The 27,223-nt window shown below is 35.0% G+C and overlaps 1 protein-coding gene across 1 annotated transcript in view; it reads left to right on the top strand.

Moving 5' to 3' along the window:
* Positions 1–27,223, top strand: part of Brr2 (U5 small nuclear ribonucleoprotein l(3)72Ab) — a 486,889-nt gene that overhangs the window by 100,342 nt on the left and 359,324 nt on the right. Inside the window, exons 9-12 of the mRNA XM_090392214.1 lie at positions 1,281–1,417; positions 4,477–4,566; positions 14,650–14,820; positions 20,297–20,434. Of these exons, the coding sequence (XP_090248340.1) occupies positions 1,281–1,417; positions 4,477–4,566; positions 14,650–14,820; positions 20,297–20,434 (536 nt within the window). The remainder of the gene's footprint in view (positions 1–1,280; positions 1,418–4,476; positions 4,567–14,649; positions 14,821–20,296; positions 20,435–27,223) is intronic.

The raw sequence follows: 27,223 nt of genomic DNA, 5'->3' as shown, positions 1-27,223 counted from the left end.
GCCTTACTAGCTGCATTTTCGAAGAAGAATGGACCGATGATGCCTCCAGCCCAAAATCCGCACCAAACAGTGACACGTTGTGGATGCATTTGTTTCTCAACAATCACTTGTGGAAATTTTGTCAATTAACAAAGCCATCAAGATGAAAATGAGCCTCATCGCTGAAGATGATTTTGTTCGAAAAATAAGCATCCACTTGTTGTTGTTCCATAATCCATTCAACGAACTCTCTTCGCTGTGTGTGGTCGTTCTTGAGTCAATTGAACTTTGTAAGCATAAAGATACAAATCTTTCGTGAGAATACGCTGTAGACAGCTTCTCGAAATGCCCAATTCAAGACCACGGTGCCGAATTGATGTTCCTGGACTCTCAGCAACACTCTCACGAACTGCTTCGATGTTTTCTGTTGAACGACTTGTTGAAGGACGGCCAGAGTATATAAGATCACTAATTGATCCAGTTTCCTTGAATTTTTTAATTAATCTTTTCACAGTTGATGAAGTTAAATCACTATTCCAACCATATTTTGTATGAAAATTGCGAACTGTAGCTGCCAAACCTTCATTATTTTTAAAATATTGCTCAACAATGAAAATGCGTTGTTCTTTCGTGTAGTGCTCCAGTTTTAATAACCCTGAACTGTCACGCTGTCTCGTTGGCAACACTTTACCGCACAAATGGCGCTAAATTTAAATCTTGCGTGAATTTTGGGATACCCTATATAACATTGTTGCTCTTACACTCGCATTCACACCATTCCTTCCTTTATAATTTAGTTTCCCTGATTCTCTGTGTTAGGTCTAATACCAGTTATTAGTTTTTCTAGACTCCTGATACCAGATCCATTCAGGTGTAGGCTGTCTCTCTTTACAAATCCAATCTTCCCTGAAACTCACTCCACACATTCAAAAAACTTGCATCCATTCCTTCTACACAGCCTATGCATTGAATTGTTTGCCATCATAGCTCTTTTTCTTAATTAATTTTTATCATATCAGAGTAAAATACTGATGATTTTCACTTCCTCACTCTTCACTCTCACCTTTTCCAACAACCATTTCATGTCCTCTCTCATACTGAGCTTATCGCCAGTTAAGTCGTTAGTATTACTACAACTACGATTTCGTTTACTTTTGGTCATAAAAAAAAGTAGTGTCTTTTAGGTTGGTTTGTACAAAATGCCTTTTTCTCTAATCTCGTTAGTTATGACTGTTTTAAAATTTTTTCATATTATTTTGGTTTTATTCTTAAAATGTTTTTTTTAATTTTTTTTTTTACAGTCATGTATTGTACTCTTCTTGCATCATCACAGAGTGCTGCTGAGAAAACAAAAATCAGAGAAAAAATGCAATCAGATCAAGAGCTTGAAAAGATTTTAAGGCAGTTAGAAAACACTGAGAAAGAGGATATTGTTCAGGTAGGTTTATTTTTATTTATTTATTTTTGTCATCAGACATGCTAAGCTTTGTTTTTACATATACAGTGAAGCCCAGGATCTTTACATTTTTTTTCCCTTGTAAATTTTTCAAATTGTCATTATCATCATCATCATCAAATTCCTGCCATGTACCTTCAAGGAGTATACAGGATAGTACTACATGAAAAATTTACACCAGTACTAACTTCCTATCTACAATTTTCCTCCAAATCAGTCTGTTACTTGTCAAGACTCCAACATTATCAGATCTAATATTTCTATCATCTAAGGCACTTTGTATCATATCAATCCATCTATATCTGGGTCTTACTCTCGGTTGTTTTCCTGCCAACCTGAATCCAGCTTTTTCGTCAACAATTTCTCAAGTATACTTGCATAAATCTTACCAGGAACACTCAGTAGGGAAATATCTCTGTAATTCTCACATTCAGTTTTATTTCCCTTTTTATATATGGGTACAATGAATGCTCTACTCCAATCATCGGGAATTCATCCCTCTGTCCAGGCTTTCTGAACTATGCAGTTCAGCCACTGTAAGACTTTTATGCCACCATACTTCATCATTTCTGGTCGAATATCATCTACTCCTGCTGCCTTTCCACATTTCAAGCCTTTGATGGCTTTTTCTCTTCAAGTATGGATATATATTCCTGACCTGTTGAGTGTTTTTTATCACTGTGCTATCACTGCTTGTTTCATTTAGCAATTTTTCGAAGTAATTACTCCATACTTCAAGGATATTGTTTTCTCCCGTTTTCATGTCACCTTTATCATCTCGAATTCTTTTTCAGCTCTCTTTCCTTCATTTCTAAGCTTCTTCAACAACCTCCAGAATATTTTGCCACCTTCTTGATATTTATTTTCTATGTTCTTGCCAAAGTCCTCCCATGTCTTTTGTTTAGCTTTCTTGCATTTCTCTCTGTATTCTCTAAGAGCACAAGCTGACTTATTTGCCAGGAACTTTTGATATGCTTTCTTCTCTTTTCCTTCACTGCCTCTTTAACTTCCTGTGTCCACCAGGGAGTTCTGATTTTTTTATCCTTGCAGACAACCTCACCACATACCTCTATAGCTGAATCAATCAGAGTTTTCTTCAGGGGCTTGCTACTGAATCTCCAAGGTTTGGTTCCTGTTCTCAAACTCTTTAATTTTTTCTTCAATAATCTTTGTATATTTTAGTCTACACTTCACATCTGAGTGCCGCTGAACTTTTATTCGCTTTAAAACTTTCTTACATGTATTCTTTTCAATATGAAATTCAATTTTATCCTGCTCAAGACTAAATAGTGATCACTTCCAATTTCAAATCCTCTGTGCACTCTGGTATTCTGCACCAGGAAGAAAACATCACTAACAACTATAACATAGTCAGTGAGACTTCTTTTTCCTTGCCTGTTTTTTCCATGTGAATTTGTGTACATTTTTATGTTGGAACATGGTGTTAGTAATAACCAGTCCATGTCCTGAGCAGAAATCCGACAGGTATTTGCCATTATTATTAGCTTTGCTCTTTTCTCCAAATTTTCCCATAATATTTTTGTGTCTGACAATCATTTCCTACTCTGCTCTTTAGATCCCCAACAAGGACCAACTTTTCCTTTTTCATTGTGTCAGTTGCTTTCTCTAAAGCCACAAAAAATTCCTCTACTTCTACCTGAATAGAATCTTCTGTGGGACCATAGGCACAAATAAGTCTCATTGTCCAGTTCCCCATTCTCATCTTTGCCCACATTACTCTACTTGAGACTGACTGCCATTCAAGAAGATTAGCCTCGTATTTAGTGTTGAATACTATGGCTACTCCTTCTTTTCCTTGATTGTCATTGCCTGAATATAACATTTTGTATTTAGTGCTCAGAAAGATCTCACCAGTTTTTGTCTTTTTTGTTTCAGTGACCCCTATTATGGATATAGAGTTTCTACTAGCCACAGAATCCTTTTCAACAAAATAAAAGTTCTTCATATCAACTTTTACAAATTTAAGAGACTTTTCGAGGAATTCTATACAGTGCTTTGTAATCATCCTAATTTGAACCACAGTGAGAGTTTAAATATTTCAGAATTTTGGGATTTGTTGATTTGAATTGCTATTACTAATCTACTATTTTTTAATATTAATATGTAATTTGGTAATGATCCTCTTCACTTCATTACTTATTTGCCCTGTTCAAATTGTTCCTCAGTTTTCTAATATTATTATACTGCTGATTATAGAATAGTAAAAGGAATGTACCTTGTAATGTTCGTTTTCATATGTATAGAGTCATTTAACAATCAAGTTGTATATTTGTATGGAAGATGTGATGAGATACTTATCAAGAGATTTTATTTATATCATACTTTTTCCTGTATGCAATTTCATGTGTATCGTCTGCTCACTAGAACAACCAAGAATCATCCGTGAAGCACATGATTTTTATTAAGTTTTGCTAGTGCATAAAGACTAAATTTTTTTCATGTTTTAGTGAATGGAATGGATTGACATGGAGAGTATTAAGTACTTTGTATTGTGTATGTTTAAGAAAAGATATGATGCATTGCATAGTTAGAATGGGCCTTCCACAGTGAGTCCTAGGGCTCTATGAAGTTAGTTGAACAATAATAATAATTTTTAAAAAAACTATCAGCATTAATATCTTATGGAATATTATTTAATTACCACTTTTATCGAAGTTAAATCACTAGTCTGGACTTCAATTTGACACTGAAATTATCAAAAGAGTTGGATAATAAATCTTTCTCATTGTTTTATAGAGTAATAAGCAATAATATAAGGTGAATATGGAGACTCCTGGATAGAGTTTTTGTCTTTTAAGCACAACTTCAAGGCAGCTCGCCCAAAGTTTCCATTTTTTTCATGCTCTTGATCACTATGGGAACTTTTGAAATTTCAAAGACCACATTGTTAACCTATTTTGCTATAATACTTAACTGTAAATATTTATTATCTATTCTTTTAATATTTTTTTATTTTAATTCACTGATTTATTCTGATACTTTTGATTACATATTTTCTGATTGATATATTTGTCTTACAGGAAGAAAGGGAAAGGCGAGCTCAAGCACGTCAAGCAAGGGTTGATGCTAACCTTGAAGCTATGGATGTTGAAGAGGATAGCATACTCCAGGTAGTATACAGAAGTAATTGCTGCTAGGTTATGATCATTGTGGCAGATCAATAACTTGAAGTGCTATATGATTCCTATACATAACCTTTTTTTGTACTTGTAGAAAGTTATAAATATTTACATTTTAAAACAAGTAAACCTTTATATATGAAGTTCCCAGCTCTTTTATATCATTTCTAATCTAGAAAGTAAACCTAGCAAATTAATACCATGAGCTAATATTACTGTATAATTGTAGAAAGCAGATTCTTAGCAGATAGATAAGCTAAGAACCTTATTTTAATCAATCCACATGGTTATTTAATCACAGTAATTGTCTAACAGTTGAAAGTTTCATATTTGGATCTGAAGGAGTGTGGGGGATATAACAACTTCAGAAATCTGAAATATATTCAGTTATAACATTAAAACAACTTACAAAAATTATAACTAAATAAGGTCTGTTGGATGTGAGAATAAAAATTGTAGGATTGCTACCCAGATATGACAATACTGAGTTAAGAAGGAGGACGGTGATAGCAAATGATTTCACACACAAGCTGTGTAGAAGAAAAGGATGTGAGTTTTTAGATGTGTGGAGTGTGTTTCATGGCAGTTTTTAGATGTGTGGAGTGTGTTTCATGGCAGTTTTTAGATGTGTGGAGTGTGTTTCATTGTATAAGTGGATTGCCTGCACTTGAATTCATTTGGCATCAGGTGCTTGGAGAAATTACTTCTTTTTATGAGACCAAATGCAGAGAGTAAGGGAAAACTAGATTATCAAGGGGGGAATGGGAAAAATGTGTGTAAACGTTCAGCTATGGTATGCAAACGTGATAAAGATATGAATGTCTTTGAACATGGTTATGTATGTGGTGAAGGGGTAGAAAAATATGCTTTTGGGTTCAGACCTTTTAAGTATGTCTGGGGAGGGAAAAGAGAAAATTCTAGATCAAGACCAAATAGATTGAATATCTAATTATAAAAATAGGCTAGGTGGTAATTTATTATGTCTATTCACCAATGCCAGGAGCATTAGAAACAAAGGGGTTGAGTTTGTTACTTTATTGTATATGATGTGGCCTAAGATTCTTGGCATTAGTCAAACCTTACTATCAGAATCAGATATGGTAAGTGGGATCAAGTGTAATGGGTATACTATTTTTAGGAATGACAGAAGAGAAAGGAGAGGAGAAGGAGTACTACTAATGATATTAGATAACTTATGTCCAGTTAGTGTAGAAACAATGATGATAACAATGTCACATGTAGTGATGAGTTTGAGTCTATCCGGTGTGGAGTGGAGAAGTTAACAAAATGAAATATATAGCGGGATGTTGCTACAGACCTGACAGCTCAGTTGCAGGGGATAAAGAAATTCGTTTGTATTGGTAACAAACGAATGATCATTATGGGTGACTTTAATTTTCCAAACATTGATTGGGTAGAAGAGAAATCTCATGATAAGAAAGAAGAGGAATTTATTGAATTGTTGCGAGACAGCTTTGTCAAGCAGCATGTGAAAGAAGGAACTCGAGGTCAAAAAGTGTTGGATTTGTTCATAGCTTCAGAAGGGGTCTGTTAAGAATATGGCTATTTTACCACCAATCGGTGACAGTGATTATGCTGTACTTCCTTGGGAAGTATCTAATTGTATTGTTACTCTGATTAAAACAGATTATATGCTGAACTACAAAGTTGGAAATTATGATCACTTTAGGAGAATACTATTTTTAGTTCCATGGTATCAGTTACTGAATGGTAAAAATGTCAGCAATGCATGAGAATCTTTGAAAAAGTACTTAAATGAGGCAGTATCTGAATATATATCCCTAGTGTTCAAAGAATAAATATGTTGGGAGTGAAATGGATGCAACCATATTAAGCAAGAGATCCACAAAAAAAGGTGATGTGGAAAGAATATCATGAAAATAAGATTGAGAGGAGTTATGAAATATATAAAGCTCGGGCCAGAAAAGTAATGAGTATTGTGTGGAAAGTTACATCGGATTATGAAAAGAAATTAGCCATACAAGCTAAAGGCAACCCAAAAGATTTTATCAGTATGCTGCAAGCAAAAGAAATAATAAACGTGAAAGAATAACTTTAGCGAATGCAGATGGAGTATTGGAAGCTAATGAGATTGTTTCAGTTAATGAGTCCTCACTTTGATAAGATATATCAACCAGGTGTATTTAACATGGTGCACAGTGATACTGCTTCATTGGATGAAGAGTTAGAGGTTCATGAAAATGAGGTTGAAGAGCTGTTGCATAACCTGGAGATAAGAATTTGTCTATTGGGACAGATGAAATATTAGCTCGTTTGCTTAAGGAATGTTCAGCCGAATTGGCTACGCCTTTCTGATGTTTGTATAACTTCAGTCTGAGCTCAGGAATAGTAGGAATGTATGATAGTTATGATATATGTTGGGTGTGAATTTGCAAAATTTAAGGTGACCAATGGTGTACCTCCGGGTTCAGTCCTTGGGCCATTATAAGTTAATGACTTTGGGAAGAGTCTAACAGGAGATGTGCAATTGTTTGCCAATGATGTAAAGATATGCAGGGCAATCAGGGATGCTACTGATATCCATCAGCAACAGCATTATCAGGGTTGCTACAAAAAACTGATAAATTTGTGATAATCACCACAATTGACATATCTTCTTATCTTATATATCCTAAAAGAAAAAATACTACGGATCTTGTCTTAATGGTGGATAGGAATTTAATGTTCGAAGGTCACATAGCAAAAGTTGCAAATACAACTCAGAGTATAATTGCAATGTTGAAATGAACCTTGACATGTAAGGATAAGGAAGTCATTTTGCCTCTTTATAAGGCTTTAATAAGGCCACACCTGGATTATATTGTGCAGATTTGGTTTCCTGGGTTCCAAGGGAATAAAGAAGCTGTGTAAAGGGTGCAAAGAAGAGTTACAAAGATTATATCCGGATTATGGGATTTAGATTATGAGGACAGATTGCGATTATGTGGATTTGCAGACTCTGGTTAACAGAAGAAAGGGGGGGGTGATATGATAGAGGTCTATAAAATTTTGAATGGGTGTTATAGGATATCAACTGATGAAATATTTCATTATAGGGAAGATGGGGTGAGAAAAACAACACAGGGGCATCCATGGAAGTTAAGTTTGTTCATAGTCAAGAAAGGGGTAAGAGCTAGGTTTCCTCCCAGAGAGCAGTGAGTTAGTGAATAGTTTGCCTTTAGGGATAGTGAGTGCATCAAGTGTGAAGGAATTTAAAGGAAGGTATGACAGCTGGTTTGCGTGGTTAGCTTCCCTCAATGAGTCCTTGACTCTGTGGAGGTCTCAGATAATAATAATAATGAACACCATGTGTTTCATCAGGAAACCAATGCAAACAGCAGAATTGAAGATGGTCATCATCAGTCATGAAAAATATTATTACTGACACCTCCAGGGAGGGCACCCACTCTAGAGCTCTCCGTCTCCGCCACTCAATCCACCCACTACCACTACTAGTATTTTTCACAGACAATCACAAAAATCCATGCCCACGGCAGGATTCGAACCCGCAGCCTTTTGGCTGGAGAGCAGATACGCTAACCAGGCTGGCTAAATCAATGGAGATGAAGTCAAAATAGTAGAGGAATTACAGAAATACCATATCAACGTAATTGGTGTCAAGTTAACTGACACAATGACTTATAATTAATAAGTACAAGATAATTTATTAAGGCATTGGGAAAAGAAGAAGTTGTAATATTCACTACTTAATTTTTTCAATGGGAGAAAATTTTAGGTACAGTGACATCGATAAATTTACGAACATGAAATTGGACATTGGGGCTTATTTGTACCTCCATATAAGATTTTATTACAGAAGAAGTAGAGGAATTTTGTGAGTCATTAGAGAAGATAAATATCCATTAGGAAAAGGAAAGCAAGTTCTTATTGTATACAAATATAATAATATGAGGTGAATTCCTGATGTACAGAAATGTTTGAAAAAATTTGGAGAAAAAGATAAATGATGGGATGATTGGTCATTATGAGCTACCTTTGTGGTTGCTCATTCAGTAATGCTTTAGACTAGAAAAATCACATTTCAAATTCTGTCTATTTTGTATATCAGACTTAAAAAATCGGAAATTGGACAATCTGGAAATAATCTTTAATTAATTTTAAAATCTTTGGATCCACCAAATAAAAATGGCCACTATAATCAATTGGATGCTAGGATAAATCTGTTCCACATTTTGGGGTGTAGATCAAAATTATCATTTTGATTTTTTTTCATGAAAATTTTTTCATATACTCTCCAGAACTGTCATCTGCCATTCTTCCTCCTTTCTCTAGACCTATAATAACATGAGCAGTGGTTGCTCATTATTCAATTACAGTTCAACTTATGGTGGTGGCAGGTCTGTTAAACCAGCTCTTCTCTTCTTTCATTCATTTACCTCCGTTCTCTGGAACATCATCATTATCATCATCAAATTTGTAATTCCAAAAATTATACATCATGACTAACTTTCAACCAGCACTTTTCTTCCAAATAAATCTGTTATCTGTCAAGGCCTATCAGATCTTATATTTCTTTTTTTTTTAAGGCACTTTTTACTGTATCAGTCCATCTATATCTTGGTGTTTCTCTGGGTCTTTTTTTTTTTCCTGTCATCTTGGCATCAAATACTTGATTTGCTAATTTTTTCTCTCCTATTCTATTTAAGTGATTATACTACCTGATAACAGCTCCACTAATATGTTCCTGAATGCTACCAATGGCAAGTTCTTTCCTAATATCTTCATTTTTAATGGCTATTTTTAATAGATTGATACTGCTATTGATGCCATACATTCGTTCCACTAATCTTTCTCAGAACTCTCATATCAGAAGTCTCCAGTCTTTGTTCAAGTTTTATTTCTAAATCGGCTCTCAGATTCATAAGTTAAAATTGGTTTGAACACTGTCTTATATCCAGCTAATTTAGTGGTTTGATTAATTTCTTTCTTATTGCATATAAATTTATTCATCTGACTTCCTACCACACCAGCTTAACTAATTCTGTTGTCTCTTTCCATATTTAATTTGCTATTTTTACTAAAAATTGTTCCTAAATAGGAAACGTTTTACTTGTTCTATAGGTTCACCATGCAATACACTTGATGTTTTCAGTGTTTCTATTTCATTGTCTTTGTCTTTTTATTGCTGAATATCTTACCTAATTTATTACAGCAGTTATTCAAATTAGTCAGGGAATCTTGCAGACTGGATTTATTCAGAAGTATAACATCATCTGCATAAAGTAAAGAGCTAGCTAGGATTAACATAGCCAATTTTGGTATCAGATTTAATGATGGTGGTTTTTCCCTTTCAGTCATTTCCGAACCTAGGTGACTTTATAGGCATTGCCCACAAAGTATTCCTGGTGAGATTTTTTACAAAGTAGTTCACCATTGACCCCCCCCCCCCAAAAAAAAAAAAAATTATCTGTGCTCAGGACCATCAGATTTAATACCATTTCATAATTTGATCCATATAGATAATGAATAACACTGGAGATGATGTGCACCCTTGTCATCTCATTTAACATCAAACCATCTTCCTGTACCTAGTTCAATTCTATCTACTGACTTACCTTAAATAGAGATTATTTTTTGCTCAATATAATAATGTTCCATTTACACCATATAGCTTTAGCATTTTCAAGAGCTTTCCTCTTGTAACTTTGCCATATACCTTTTCCAGATCAGCAAAACATATCAGGGAAACTAAATTATAAAAGGAGGAATGGTGCGAGTGTAAGAGCAACATTGTTATATAACTGTGCTAATGACATGAATGGGCTTTGTCATAGAAATGTTGACAAGGAGAGAACGATTTCGGGTTTGTGTTTGTTTGGTTCGGACCCATCAAATGTGTGCAAAGATGTCTACAAGTGTAAGGCATTAGAGAACAATAGAGATGGGCAAGTTGTCCAGCTGTGTCAGGCAGACTGCAGACAAGACAGTACAAAAGAACACACAGGTAGACTATTATGTCTGTATACAAATGCAAGGATTATTAGAAACAAAGGGATAGAGTTTGTTGCCTTAGTCAATATGTTGCGACCTCAGATTGTAGGTATTAGCGAGATCTGATAGCCAGATCTCGCTAATACCTAAAATACTGTACCCTTGACACTCTATACCAGTGAGGTATAGAGTGTCAAGGGTACAGTATTTTTAGGAAGGATAGGAGAGGAGGGGGTGTGCTGCTAATGATATCGGATGACTTGAATCCAGTTTAAGTTGAGACCTATGATTGTAGTACTACTACTAACAATATTTCATGTGGCACCGAGTTTGAAGCATCTGGTGTGAGGTGGAATTTAGCAAGATAAATTACATAGTGGGCTGTTGTTACAGACCTGGTGGATTGGTTGCTAGCGATGAAGAAATGCATCACTAAATAGAAAAGATGGACACGAAAAGAGTAATCATAATGGGAGTCTTTAATTATTCAAATATTGATTGGGTAGCAGAAGAATGAAGTGCATTTATTGAACTGTTGCATTACAACTTTCTCAGAAGCATGTGACAGAAAGAACTGGAGGTCAAAGAATTAGAGTTGATTATAGTGTCAGAGGGTGTTTCAGTTAAAGATGTAACTATTCTGCCTCCAGTTGGTGACAGTGATCATGTGGTACTCACTTGGGAAGTGGCTAAGTTTATGAATGTTCCATTCAGAAGAGGTTAAATGATGGAACTACAAAGCAGGAAATTATGACCAACTGAGGAATACACTGAGTTCAGTAGAATGGGATCAGTTGCTGGATGGAAAGAATATCGACAGTGCATGGGAAGCATTTAAACAATATTTAAATGATGCAGTATCAGAATGTGTTCTGAGAGTTCGAAGAATAAATAGAATTGGAGTCAAATTGATGTGTAATCTTATTAAGCAAGAGATTCGTAAGAAAAGGACGATGTGGATAAGGATGACATCTGTTATGAACGTTATAAGCAGCAGGCTAGAATAGTCAACTGTTGTAAGGAAAGCAAAATCTGAGTATAAAAAGAAACTGGCTCTGCTTGCTAAAGACAACCCACAAGAATTCTATTGATATGCATGATTAAAAGAAAGAATGAATATGAAAGAATAACTCTTATAAATCCAGATGCAAAAGAGGTTGTTCAACTAATGAGTGCCCATTTTGTTAAAAGCTATCAACCTATTGAATACGAAATTGAGCTCACTGTTACCTCTTCACTAGATGAAAAAACGCTGGTATGTGAGGTCGAGGTATTGGAGCTGGTGCACAAATTGAATAAGAATTCAGCAATAGGGACTGATGGAATATCAGCACGTGTTCAGCTGAACTGGAAATTCTTTTGACCAGACTGTTTAATATGAGTCTCAGAACAGGGAAGATTCTGCAGGAATGGAAGTAATGTATGGTAATTCCATTGCACAAGGGTGGTACAAAGACCAATGTATCGAACTATCGACCATTTAGTATCTCTGGAGTGGTGGTAAAGATTTTGAAAAAATTGGTTAGGGCTCACATTCAGAAATCGGTTGAAAGTGAATCTCTACTTTGCAATGAACAACATGGGTTTACTAAGGGAAGGTCATGGTTTAGCAACTTGCTCACATTCTATTGAACTAGACAAGGGAATGGATACATCATGATACTTTTGGATTTTGATAAGGCTTTTGACAGAATATAGCATGGTAGACTGTTTCATAAATTGGAGAAAATGGGTTTGGGTTATACAATATTAGCATGGATAAGAGGATAGCTGACTGACAGATATCAGAAAGTGGTATACGGGAGATTTGAGTCTGCAACGTTTAAGGTAACGAGTGGTGTACTGCAAGGATCAGTGCTTGGTCCACTGTTATTTAATCTGTACATTAATGATATTGGGAAGGATTTGACAAGTGACATACAGCTATTTGCTGATGATGCAAAGATAGGTAGGGTAATCAGGAATGCAGCTGATATGCACTACTTGCAGAATGATTTGAATAGAACTGGAATTGTGGACATGGAAAAATGGGTGTCAATTCAATGTGAGTAAATGTAAAGTCATTCACTTCGGCATGATTAGATATCCAATGTCATATTATATTGGTGGGATTAAGCTAGAAGAAACTTATGAGGCTAGAGATCTTGGAGTGTTAATAGATAGGAAATTGAAGGCCATGTGGCTAAGATTGCAAATACAACTCAAAAGATAATTATAATGCTGAACGTTCACATGTAAAGATAAGGATGTTATTTTGCTTCTTTACAAGGCCTTGATAAGACCTCAATTGTACTATTGTGTGCAGGTCTGGTCTCCTGGTTTCCGTTGTGATTCTGATATATTGGAAAAAGTACAAATGCGAGTGTTGAAAATGATATCAGGATTGAGGAATTCTGATTATGAAGACAGATTGAGAATTTATAGACTGCAGACACTAGTAAGCAGGAGAAAGAGGGGTGTTATGATTGAGACTTACAAACTTCTGAAAGGGTCACACAGGATTTCAATTTATTGAAGGCCAGGAAAGGACGAGAGGGCATCCATGGAAGCTGAGAATGAATGCTTCCAAGAAGGGATGTGAGGGCTACATTTTTCACTCAGAGGGTGGTGCGTGATTGGATTGGATTGTCTTTGGATGTTGTGAGTGCAAGCAGCGTGAATGAATTCAAGAATAAGTATGATAGCTAGTGTGTGTAGTATGTTGCCTCCTTCAATGTGTCTCTGACTCATTGAGGGAGGCCGCAGAGGTCTCTCTTAATAATAATATTCCTAAGATTTCTCAACTATTTATCTTAAAGTAAAAATCTCATCCAGACAACCTCTGTTTGGCCTGAATCCAGCTTTATCTTCTCCAAGCTTCCCTTCCATAATTGTTCTTAGCCATTTCTCAAGAATATTTGAGAAATGGCTAAGAATACACCCAGTAGGGAAACACCTCCGTAATTTTCAAATTCAGTTTTATTTTCGTTTTAATATAGATATGTACTGGGAGAGCTCTACTCCAAGCATCTGGAATTTTACCCTCCGACCAGGCCTTCTCAGTTATGCAGTGCAACACTATATAACTTTTATACCTCCGTATTTGAGCATTTCTGTCAAATTTCATCTACTCCAGCTGCCTTTCCACATTTCAGGTTTTTGATGATTTTTCTACTTTAAGTATGTATATTTATTCCTGATTTCATTCCTGTTGGGAGTTTTCTACCACCATGCTGACACTGCTTGTTTTATTGACTACCTCTTTAACTTCCTGAGTCCACCATGGAGATCAGGTGATTTTTCTATCTTTAGAGACAACCTCAACATCCTTTTCTGGCTGAATCAATTAGTGTTTTCTTCATGGTTTATTATTATGTGACTCCTCCAGGGAGTCCAAAGATCCATCTAAATAGATCACATACTCTATAACTCTCTGTCTCCACCACTCAATCTACTAACTACAACGAACGACAACTACACTAATGACATCTACTGTGTAACACCACCAGTGGTATTTTCACAGACAATCACAAATATTCATACCCAATGCGGGATTTGAACCTGCAGTTTTTGGCTGGAGAGTGGATACTCTAACCATTTGACCATCAACGCCAGCTTTTCCACTGAATGTCCAAGGTTTGGTTCTTGTTTTCAAACTTTCTTTTTTTTCTTGAATGATGTATGTGTATTTTAGTCCAGAGTTTAATTCTGAAAGTTGCTCATCTTTGATTTGTTTTAAAACTTTGGAACAGCATCCTTTTCTAAATCTTTCTAAGAAGTTCAACATCTGTGTATTCTAAAAACGATATCAGTATATCTCTCTCTCTTAATCTCATGTTTGTATATGGTGGTCATGCATTATATGTTTTCTACATACAACATATATGTGTGAGATTGGTATTCAAATTTAAAAAAAAAAAATATGTATTGCTAAAAACATTTATTTTTAGGTTTTCTCCTTAAACTATCATAGTTATAAATAGATTCACACCATTTTGGTATATGTGAGGTAGGGATGCAATTTCTGACCATTTCTCATCAGTTTTTAATTTAAAAAAAATTGTAGAGGACCTTTTACTAAAGGTAAAGTTTTCTGAAACTCTTCAACCTTTGTTATTATAGATATCCCAGTGTCAGGTTTTAGACTTGGAAGGACTAGCGTTTTCCCAGGGTAGTCACTTTATGGCTACTAAACGATGTCAGTTGCCAGATGGATCCTTCAGAAAACAAAGGAAAGGTTATGAGGAGATCCATGTTCCAGCCTTAAAGCCTAAACCTTTTGAGGCAAATGAGGTAAGAATGATTTTTTTTTAATTCAGTGGGACAAGGGAGTATTCATGAAACAGGGTGTATACAGGTTCCTGAGAACTAGTGCAGATCATTCCTCTTTAAAAAAAATTTCTTTCAATCTGCTGCACTATAAAAAAAAACTGTAGTTGGTTTTGTTACGATACAGTGGTTCCATATCACTAATATATCAAGTTTATTGTTGATTTATACAGTCACTTATACCATACTTGAATCTATAGAGACCACAATAGTTTTTTGTAGTGTAGTAGGTTTAAGGAAACATTTTTTGAGGAGGAATTGATCTGCACCAATTTCTCAGGAAACGCCCTTTGTTTCATGAATAATCTCTTGTAGTGGCCGCTCGTGGCTTGAAATCGTGGGGGGGTGCTGCAACTTTTGAAACATACATACACACACACTGTAAGTACAGTGTATACGTGGTTGGATAAAATATCAAAATTATGGTAAAAATTGAAAAAAATTAAATATGAAAAAATATTGTTTATTATCGATAAAATTATACAGTTTGGTATAATCAAAATTAATTAAAAATAAAATCCATTATCATAACCCCAATAATGTTCTAAAATAAAAACTATAACAAATGTTATGTCTACAATTGTAATGTTCAAATATTTAAAGAGATGGAGTAAACATGATAAGCACTACGAACACTCTACTACTGGTCAAACTGCATATAAACAACACTGGAACTGCACGACGGACAGTGTCACATTACGCTAATAACTCACATCTCACTATGAGATGTATATGCTTGTGCCCGTAGCATTATGACACTGTGGTAAACATAGTGCTGCTAGCGTCCTTCACCCTCCTAAATGCTACAAGATGGATTTTTATTATTTTTATACAAAATAAGAGAATTTTATAGGATTGTTGATGATAAAATTAAATATTACAAGCAAATATAAATAAATTAATAAATATATTTATATATCGAGAAAAATTGGGGGTGTTGCAGTTCCACAGTGGCTATGCACGAGCCACCCCTGGTCTCTTGTCCTGATCTTAACAAGCTTTTACTGGATTGCGTAAGAATTTAATCCCCCTCATTCTCCCCATGAACATCTCAGTACTTGAACTCGTGAATTGCTCCCCACCCACCCATTGTGGATGGGGAGCAACTCACAGTTTTATGGGATTGCACATACAGGCAGTTGTTAGCATTAGTGTATATAGTATTATAATATCAACACTAAAAAAATATTTAAAAAATCTTAATTTTTTTTTTTTTTCATTTGATATGTAGCATTATTTTAGCAAAAAAAATTAATTCGTTAGCATTTAAGATCATTCACTAGCGATTAACACATTAATTAATAGAAAAGTTTCCATAACATGTTTTCACGCTGCACTGTACACATTGTGGGAGGTAGGATACATTGTATAAGGCTGGAAACTGGTTGCTTATCACCTTTTTGCATTCAGTTGATTCATTTTTTCAAATTCGTTAACATTTACAGGATGTTTGCTTAATGTTTAATTGATAGGATTATTGAAACTGTCTTAATGATATTCTTTCATAGAAAGTTATTCAAGAATGTTACAAATATTTTAAGTAATAAAAGAACACTTAATTATATCATGAACACTAAGAGTTGAGCAACAGGAAATTTTATTTTATTTATATTTTACCATTAATATAATTAACGGCTATTTTAGCCTGTTTTTGTTTAGGAGTGTCCCATAATCCACAATGATCCTAGCCCCGACCTCATAAAACAGATAAACAGCACCTTGCACACCTTAAAAAGTCAAAACAAAATAGACAAAACCACAATGAGACACACAACCCCCTGCACCACTCGCACCCCCTATATGTTCGGGAACATCAAAACCCACAAAGACGGTTGTCTGATACTACCCATAGTCTCCTACAAGAACACCACCACAGCTCCTTTATCAAAATTTGTTGCCAAACTCATCAAACCACTACTAACAACGTCCATCGGTATGATCAAAAATACAGATGACCTATTCTGGAAATTAAGCAACACTACTCCATCCCATGATGACATCCTCTCCTCACTAGATGCAACTTCATTATACACCAACGTGGATGTTCCCAAAACTTTAGATATCATACACACACACACTACTCTCCGAGGACCACACCTTACACACACGCACAAAATTAACACCAAATGACATCATTAGTTTGATTAAACTCACAATATCCGCCAACTTCTTTAAATTCAACAACTCCTTATATGTTCAAATTTTCGGTCTCCCAATTGGCCAAAACATCAGTGGACAATTAGCGGAGTTATTCCTGGCACACATTGAATCACTTCTACTCCCCCCCGGCATCGCCTTCTATGGCAGATACGTAGAAGATATTCTATGCATTGGCAAACCCTCACACATCTCCGCCTTACAAACATCCCTCAACGATTTTAGCAACAGACTACAATTCACCATGGAAACAGAACAGAACAAATCCATCAATTTCTTAAATCTTACATTAATCAGAAGCCATAACAGAATTGCCACGAAGATATTTCACAAACCCACACATGTCGGAAACTACCTCCATTTCAATTCATACCACCCATATTCCGTTAAAAAATCAGTCATCCTATCACAATTTATCAATGCTTACAAATTCTCCACTAACAGCAATTTTCTTAACACTGAACTCAAGTATTTAACACAGGTTTTCAAAAATCGCAACTACCCCACTCATCTAATAAATTACGCGAACTATACGGCAAAGTCCCGTCTTAACAATAATACAACAAAAGCAGACTTCCTGACACGTATGGTCATCAAATTGCCATACATCCAAAACACATACAAGGCTTACAAATGCATTTTCAAAAACACGGACTATAAGCTAGTATTCACCACAAACCATAAATTAGCAACTCTCCTAAAACCTACTAAATCTCTCACTCACAAAGAATTATTCGAACACCACAACGTAGTCTACAAATTTCCTTGTCAAAAAGACTGTGACGTCACCTACATGGGCTCTACAATTAGGTCGTTATGGACTAGACTACAAGAGCACTTCAGGGATTGCAATATTCCCATTCCAGAATATCTGAACACGAAAAAACATCGCAACATCAAAAAGAAAAACAAACCACAGAATACAGGGAAGACAGAAATTGCAGCTCACGCCCTTGAACTAAAACACATTCCCCAAATTGACTAAGCCATAATCATTGACAAACAAGAAAACGAAACGATGCTTAGAATATCCGAAACTATTGCCATAAAATGCGATGGAAATTCTATCAACGTCCACCGCCCCTACCTAATTTCTGAATGTTGGATGTTCCAAAACTTACAAATTAAGCCATGCCTCCAGCCATTTAGCGACAACAAATGCCCAAATTTGGCAGATACATCTTGCAGCCTTGACATAGCCCTACAGTCATTCCCTCAAAGTTCCGACGATGGTCAGACGATGACCGAAACGGTCCACACCCCGTAAGCCCTTGCTCCAGTTTCCACATAAAGATACCCTTCCCCTTCTTCCCCCCCATCTCCCCACAACAAAATAATATCTATCTATATATATATATATATATATATATATTATTAATAGTAACCTGGGTTCCCAAACTTATTTCCCGTGTCTCAAGCACATCCCCATGTTCTTAAATTATACTTATATTTTACCAGTTTTTAAATGTTGATGTTAAACTTCTACATTTACTTTTTTTTTTAAATAGCAGTTTATCATCAGCATTCACAGTCTTATAAATAAATAAAGTAAAAGTAAATAAAAAAAGTCATGGGAAGTCATTGGTAAGAATATAGAAGATAAATATCAGAAGGTGGGAAAAACTTTCTTTAGGCTATAGAAAATGCTTAAAAATGCAGGAAAGAGTACTGTAGAAGGAATCAAAGATGATCAACGTGAGATGAAAACTGAAGATAAGGATATCCTAGATGTTTGGAGTAATTACTTTGAAAGACTGTTAAATGAAACAAGCAGTGATAAAACAGTCATGATACTACATGATAGAGTTAACATTATATTAGGCTCCCCAATGAATAATTTTTCATCTATTAATCTGCTATTTGTCATGACTGCAGTACTGTGAAATCTTATATTTCAGTCTTGTAACGCATTTCTAACTGTATCACACCACCTAGATCTTTGTCGTCTTCTTCTGAATCTTTTCCTTCCCACCTGATGTCAAATAATTGTTTTGCCAAGATGAAAGGATGGTGTTTTCACCAGAAATTCTTATATATGGAAATATAAATGTTTCACATTGGTTACACCGCATATCAGGGGTTGGAATTCCAGAAGATTAGACTTAGTTGAATGCAAAAATTACAGAGCAATTTCTCTGCTGTATCAGGTAAGATATATGTGAGCATACTTGAAAAGAGGTTCAGAAAAATTGTGAAAAATAAACTTGGAGAAGAATAAGTTAGGTTCATGCCAGATAGAGATTGTTAAGATCAGATTTGCACTTTACAACAAATAGTTGAGAAATAATGGCAATATGACAAGGATCTGTATGTGACTTGTAGGTGTGGAAAAGGTATATGACAAAGTGCCCGGAGAAAAGTTTTTCAAAACACTACAGATATATGCGATAAATGGAACATGTATTATATGACTATGTAGAGTATGTATTACATAGTCTATATTTAAGTCGTAAGTAAGCATTTAGAATTGAAGGAAATAAAGGAAGATGGTTTAATGCAAAACCGGGGATAAGATGAGGATGCATGTTATTCATCATCTATATGGATTTCATCATGAAAGAAAGTGTCATTAAATCTGATATTAAAATCAGAGTTATCAAACTTAGCTCTTTGCTTTATGCAGATAATGCACTCCTAAATACATCTATTGCAAGTCTCTTTATTTTATTATTTCATTATGTTATTTCAAGCCAAAGATATGTATAAAATTGGGAATTTTCGAAATTTTGACTAGAGAACTTATGCGAAAATAATCATCAGCTTCCAGGTTGCCTTAGCTTGCACTACTTATGCTGGTTAAAATGCTTACTCTGTTTAAAATTTAATGCTTTTTGATTCAAATAATCTTGCAAAAAATGGTAATTTGAGAACTTACAAATACCGAAATGCTTTTCTCTTTCAGGATATGTGTGGAAATCAGAAGTTTAAAAGTTTAGCTTATTTGAAAAGCACCATAGTTTTGCATTTTCTGTCTAAACATCTTCTATAACTATTATTTTTAAGCACATTATATAATGGAAACTACACATAAATTGGTTAGAATGGTTTTCTTTTCTCCAGCAGATGTATATAAATGCTGTTTGTGTTCTAAGAAAAAAGTTGAATTTTTAGTTTATAACAAACATTCTTTTCAAGTATTCATTCTATTTAAATATAATGCTTTGCAGTCCTTGAGTATTTAATTAACTGAATTCGTCTATAAAATCTAAATCAGCTTATTTGTTTAATTTTTTTTCTTTTAATTCTTTTAAATTTTATCTTGTTTAATGTTTGTTTTGTTTAGTCATTAGTTCCAATTGATCGCTTACCAAAATATGCCCAACCAGCATTTGAAGGTTACAAAAGCTTAAACAGAATTCAAAGTCGATTATGTCCAGCTGCCCTGGAATCAGATGAAAACATTCTTTTGTGTGCCCCAACCGTAAGTATTTCAATTATTATTAGTTTTTTTTTAATTTTTATTTATTTATTTATTATTACACAGCTCCTTTTATAAAGTTGACATCTGTTGATATTGGTTTTCATTTTTAACTTTTTTCCTCCATAAAGACAGGTGTTATGAAGACCAACCTAATAATAACCGCATTGTTCAAAAATCACAAAAGTTAATAAGCCACATGATTAATTGAAATTAACCAGTAGATTTAGTGTCATTTATGGCAACTGTTACTCAAAGAAGAATGCTTAACAGGATGGAAATACAACTGATAAGAATGTTCATTTCTTTGGTGACGATCAAATGATTTGCTGTATAGTCATCATCAAAAATCAAATTCATGTTATGCACCCTGAAGGGGTGTACAGGATACTGTGACAGTACTACATGATAGAGTTAACATTATATTAGCCTTCCCAATGAATAATTTTTCATCTATTAATCTACTATTTTTCATGACTGTAGTACTGTGAAATCTTATATTTTAGTCTCGAACGCATTTCTAACTGTATCACATCGCTTAGATCTTTGTCTTCTTCTGGATCTTTTCCTTCCCACTTGATGTCAAATAATTGTTTGGCCAAACTTTCCTTTCTCATTCTGTTTAGGTGACCATACCAAGTGTGATTACCTCTGCTCACACATTCCTGAATGCTGATAGTGTCAGGTTCCTTTTTAATATCTTCATTTATAACATGATTCTGCTATTGATGCCATCTGTTCGCTGTTCTTATCTTTCTCAAAAATCTGCTGTCCCTTGTCTTTGATCTGTTTTTTTATTTCTATCCCAGCTCTCAGATCCATAAATTAAAATTGTTTGAACACTGTCTTTTATACTGCCTATTTAGTGTTTTGGCTAATTTCTCTCTTATTCTTATAAATTATTCAAATGGCTCCCCATCATACCTTTGTTTATTCTGTTATTCTTTTTGATATTTTATTTGCTTTCAGTATATGATATGTCATATACAAATTATCTTTCATCAAAGATAAAGAAAATTTATAATTGACTTTTCTTTTTTCTTAATTAAATACCTGCTATTCATTGAAATCACAGCAGTATAATACAGATTGGAATTTATTAATATTATTAATAACATTAATAAATCGTCCCTAAATATAGCTGAAATATATTACTTGTTTGATACTGTGTTCATTGAGAAGCAAGTGTTGTTTCTCATATTCTTGTTTATTTTCATCGAATTTCTCTTTTTATTGCTGATGTTTCTTATCAATTTTGTTACATTCATCATTCAATCTAGTTAAAGAATCTTAAAGGCCTGCACTGGATTTATTTTCGAGGGTGAAGGAAAGTGGTATTAAGTTTGAATGCCACATTCCTTTATAATGTAATCCCTATTAATTAATATAGACCATATAGTGATCCATAAGGATTAAATGCAAAGATTAAAAAAATCACAAATGAGAGATAAGTCATGACATAATCATACATTGAAGTGAAAGAAAGCTGTGAATTAATACTAAAATAAAAATGGAAACATTATCATATATTTTATGGAACTGGGGAAAAAAAATAAAATCTTGAAATTCATTTGGGCAAAATGGCAGTTTAGGAAACAAGAAACAGTTTATCAGTTGTGAGATTGTAATTGATTAAAAGCATACAAATGATTTGAGGTAGGAAGTGATTACAAAATGAATACCTCCATGAAAAATAAAAAATGTACCAACATGTTGTGAAAACATGTTCCCCTCTCCATTGTTGTGGAACCTTTGTCTGTGATTGTTATCATAATAGAGGCCTTTAATGTTGCACATGTTAAGGATCATTCTTTGATTTCTATTTACTGTGCATTTTGAATGATTGACCTCTGAGGACTTCTTGAATAACCTGTCAAAGTAATTTTCTTGTAAGTAGGGGTAAGAGGATGCTTACCAATTTACTGTGTGATGTTCTTTGAAGATGTGCGCTACAAGTCTGCTTTTTTCTTTCTTTTTGTTTTCAGTATAATTTATGTGGTCTATGTTGCAGATTTTGAAACTTCTCCCTGTATGACCAACATATATCTCTCCACAAGAACATGGAATCTTGCATATACAAAGATGTTTACAAAAAGGAACTTTGTCTTGAATGGAGCATAAAAAGCCTCATGAAGTGTTAATTTGTTTGAAGGCTAGTCTGATGTTGACTGCTTTTAATATTTTGGCTATTTTTCTTGATGTATTGCTAGTGTATAGAATAGATTCTGTAATTAATTTCTGGGTTTTTGTGAGATGGTTCATCAGTAAATAAAAGTGAAAAGTTTACAATTTATAGCAGTGTTGTGGATAGGCAAAGTATTAGATAATTTAGGAACCCTGTTCCAGAAACCTAACACAAACTTTTTCAAGCTGCCTAAATGTCCAGTAAGTGAGGTGATGGTCTCACAGTTGACATTTTTCTTCCCAGTTAGAGCTAGCATTGCTACTGTAGTTATAAACATTCATTATAAATATCTGTTATTATTAGATCTGCATGTTAAGGCTTAAGTACTCAGAGGACATCATGTTGGAGACTTAATGGAACAATTCCAGCACTAGGAAAGGATTAAAAACTAATTTTAATGCTTCCGATATTTCGTCTTAGTCACTGAGACATCTTCAGGGATTACAAATAACTCTTGCAATAGACACACAAAAAGACAACACTACTAAATCAAACACGTGGGTGACTCTCAAGTCCTATCTAGGTGATGCGCCCTCTATGGGTGTTCGTAGGTGGCCTAGGATGTAAAGTGAGACATCCGACAATTATTGTTTCCTAGATTTTGGGAAGTTTTATGCATCCATATTTATTTAAATTCAGTTGATTTCTAAGTGCCGCCACAGATTCTAAAAACAGCCTTTCCTTTTTGAATTTACTATGTAGAACATGGTGGGTTTCTTCCAGTAGATCCTGTGAATTGTATCCAATACATGGTCTGCAAGGCCAGATTGAATATAGTTGTGATTGCAGGTGTATGATTTGTGTTCTTCTAAATGGATGGTCGCTGATCTACCTGTCTGTCTGAAGTTAAGCCAACTTGCAGGAACAGGGTACATTGTATACTCCAGGCACTGATAGAGGTGGGAGCTGATCTTTGGTAGAACGGATAAGGGTAGCAAGTTTCCAACGGTGCTTAAAAGCTGTGTAGAGGTTGAACTTTTTTTAAGGCCCTGACTATTTTTTTTAACATGCCACGGATGTAGAGACTGGTGATGGCATTTCTGAAGTTCTTCTGAAGCAATGGCCAAGGAAAGGGAGTTGTAACCGATTATTTTCTAATTTTGTAATCACTGTAGCTATCAGAAAGGAAGGTGTTGTGTATTTGGTTGAGTTCGGTTGAAAGAGAAGTTCCACTGGAACAAAGATTATGGGATCTATTGGTAAGAGATTTAATAATGCCATATTGTTGAGAATAGTTGTGGTGGGTGGTTTAACATTATTTAATATAACCTGGTTTGAATTTTCTTTCAAACCAGATTTTGGTGCGGTGTAGGCCTTAGTGCCTTTCCAATCAATTCTTGGTATGTTTGGAGCGCGTGGTCTCAAAGGCATGTTTTACCATAGTGGAGGTATTTAATATTTCATGTGCCATTTGTGTTCATCTTTTCTGGTTGGGAGTGCATTCTGTTTCCCCTGTGAACCAAAGCCAAAGCCTGGTTTGAAAGAAAATTAAAAGAAAAGCTTGTGAAATGCTAAAACATCATCCAAATCTGAACAAAAATGGTGGATTAATTATTCCAAGAATGTGAAGGACCCATCTTCAACCCATATAGCAACCAGAACAACCCCAGACAGAAGAAAATCTCAATACGAAAGGACTGTAGAAATTGTTTAATGTAGCTACGATTTTTTTTTTCTTTCACCAGAGGTTAGGCTAGGATAAATGATTAACAAGCATTTAGATTAATTTTGCCTTTGTATAGTGCAATGGCATGTAGTTTGTATGCATACAAACTTTATGCATATGTATGTATTCCTGATGATGACTTCAATACAGAGACCAAAACTTCGATTGTTACTTGTTTAATGTTAAGTAAAGTAATGAAGTGTGTTGTGTCTCCATAAATTCTTCACTATGAATCAACACAGTAATAAATGAGACATGTGGGTCTGATCCTAAAGTCCTACCTAGGTGTATGTGTGTGTGGGGGGGGGTGTCCTCTTGGTGTTTGTACGTGAGTTAGGTTGTAAATTGGGATTTCTGAGGATTGTTTCTCAGAGTTTGGGAAGTTTCTTGAATCCATATTTAATTAAATTTGGTTGATTTTTGGTTGCATCTGCAGATTCTCAAATTTACTATGATGGAACATGGTGTTTTTTTCCAGAAGATCCTGTGAGTGGTATCCAGTACGTGGTGAGCAAGATCAGATTGACCATAGCTGTGATTGAAGATATGTTTTGTGTTCATCTATGCAGATGGTAGATGATCTACCTGTCTCGCCAAAATATGCCAGCTTGCAGGAACAGGGCACTTTATATAATCCAGGCATTTCACAGAGGAGTGAGCTGATCATTAGTAGAGCAGATAAGGGTAACATTCAGGTGGGGCTTAAAGCTGTGCAGAGGTTGTATTTTTTTTTTACGGACCTGGATATATCAGTATTACCAATAGATCAGTATTTTTTCAGATGTATCCTGAGCATAGTAGATGGTATCTCATTCCTGAAATCCTTCCAAAGAGAAGGTTGGGGGACGGGTGAAGGTTTGATTTTTTTTTTTTTTTTTTTAAATTTTGTAAGAACTGTAAACATTCGATAGGAACGTGTTGCATATATATGCTTGAGATCTGTTGAGAGAGAGAGGTTTCACTAGAGAACAAACATTGTAGGCTCTGTTGGATGTCATATTGTTGAAATGAGTGGCGGTGGTGGTGGCAGCAGGGAGTTTATGAATGTATCTGCCAGCATCAGTAGGTTTTCTGTATACAGTGAAGGAGGAGCAGTTACCATTTGGAAAGCATATCACTATAGGAAGGATAAACTATTGCTGGTTTCCTTTTTCATTGTAAACCGGATTCTTTGATCTAGCCTTCTGAGGTGACAGAGGAAGAAATCTAATGTGTCTGGGCCATAAGGCCAAATAATGAATACATCATCTACATATCTTATCCAATTGAAGGTTTGACGAGACTGAATCTGTGGCTCATTTTTCAAAATTTTCCATGTAAAAATTAGCAAATGGGAGTGAGAGGGGGAATGGAGAGAACTCATAACAGTTTCATCTCTCTGTAAATTTTGTTCTTCCAATAAAAATGTCCAGAATATTTAGCAAAGGAAAAGAGATGTGAGATATCAGAAAGAAAGTTTTTTAAAATACTGTTAAGGTCAAGGGAATATTAGTATACAGTGAGATGATGTTAAAGCTTACCGATATATCAGTATTATTTTAAGTTTAATTTTCAGTAGGGGTTTTAGAAGCAGAACTTCTCTCTCTAATACATCAAATCAAACCAAACAAAGGCCCAGGAGTTCATGGTATAAGACCTAAGGATATCAAACAAAACGTAACTAGCCTATGCCCTATCCTATTAAAATTAATGAAAAAAATATGGGAAGACAATTGAATAAATTCATATGGAATAAGAGAGAAATTAGTTGGAACATTAAATTAGCTGTATACAAGACAGTGTTCAAACCGGTTTTAACTTATGGATCTGAGAGCTGGGTCAGATGTAAAACACTTGATCAAAGACTAGAGACCACAGATATGAGAGTCCTGAGAAAGATTATAGGAATGAACAGATGGCATCAATGGCAATATCATATTAAAAACGAGGATATTAGGAAAGAACTTGACATTGTCAGCATCCAGGAATGCGTTAGCAGAGCTAATCTCAGGTGGTATGGCCACTTAAACAGAATGGGCGAGGAAAGATTAGCAAAGCAAGTGTTCTCTGCCAGGTTGGCAGCAAAACGACCCAGAGGAAGACGAAGATATAGGTGGATTGATACGGTACAAAGTGCCTTAGACGATAGAAATATAAACTCTGATAATGTTGGAGTCTTGACAAGTAACAGACTGATTTGGAGGAAAATTGTAGATAGGAAGTTAGTAATGATGTAATTTTTTTCATGTAGTACTATCATATCCTGTACAACCCTTGAGGGTACATGGCAGAAATTTGATGATGATGATGATGATAAAGTTGTTTTATATATATATATATATATATATATATATAGGATGTGGTATGATGAATGGGGTAAGAGAGTTTGCCAGCTGTTTTGATAATTTGCAGCATGTGGGATCAGTGGCATCTGCTGTGTCTTAAGGAGGAATCGGGTTTATGGATTTTTTTTGTAAAAAAGCAGAATGAGAACCAAAGGGTGTGAATTTTTTTGTGGTCAGTAGGCCAGGAACTTTTTTAATTTTTTTAATTTTTAATTTTTAAAACATAGCCTTTAAAGGAATGCGGAGAACTGACCAGGGCTTTTGACCAAATGTCCAATCCTCACCTTCTCGTGGTGCGCTCTGTTGGATATCTAACTGGATACTGAACAAACGAGAATGAGCTGGTAATTTGAGATTTAGCTGACTAAATTGTATTCTTATTGGCTTAAACCAAAATACAAAATGACGGTACAACATGACAAAATTTCATGCTGGCTGGGGCATCGCCCTGTTAAACTAGGCCCCCGTTGTTTTCGCCAGGGGCGAACAGTGAAAAGTCAGCTACTGGAACAAATCTGAAAACACACTTCAACTTAACATCACCAGAGTTAAAGATCGGTACTATCAACATAAGAAGCCTGAATGGCAAAGAAATGGAGCTAGTTGAGGAATTAGAT

This window comes from Typopeltis vanoorti, chromosome 5 (assembly GCF_054136105.1).
Source record: "Typopeltis vanoorti isolate ZY-2024b chromosome 5, IOZ_Tvanoo_1.0, whole genome shotgun sequence".
Classification (NCBI taxonomy): domain Eukaryota; kingdom Metazoa; phylum Arthropoda; class Arachnida; order Uropygi; family Thelyphonidae; genus Typopeltis; species Typopeltis vanoorti.
Note: the sequence above shows the minus strand (reverse complement) of the source record. Positions and strands in the feature narration are given on the sequence as shown.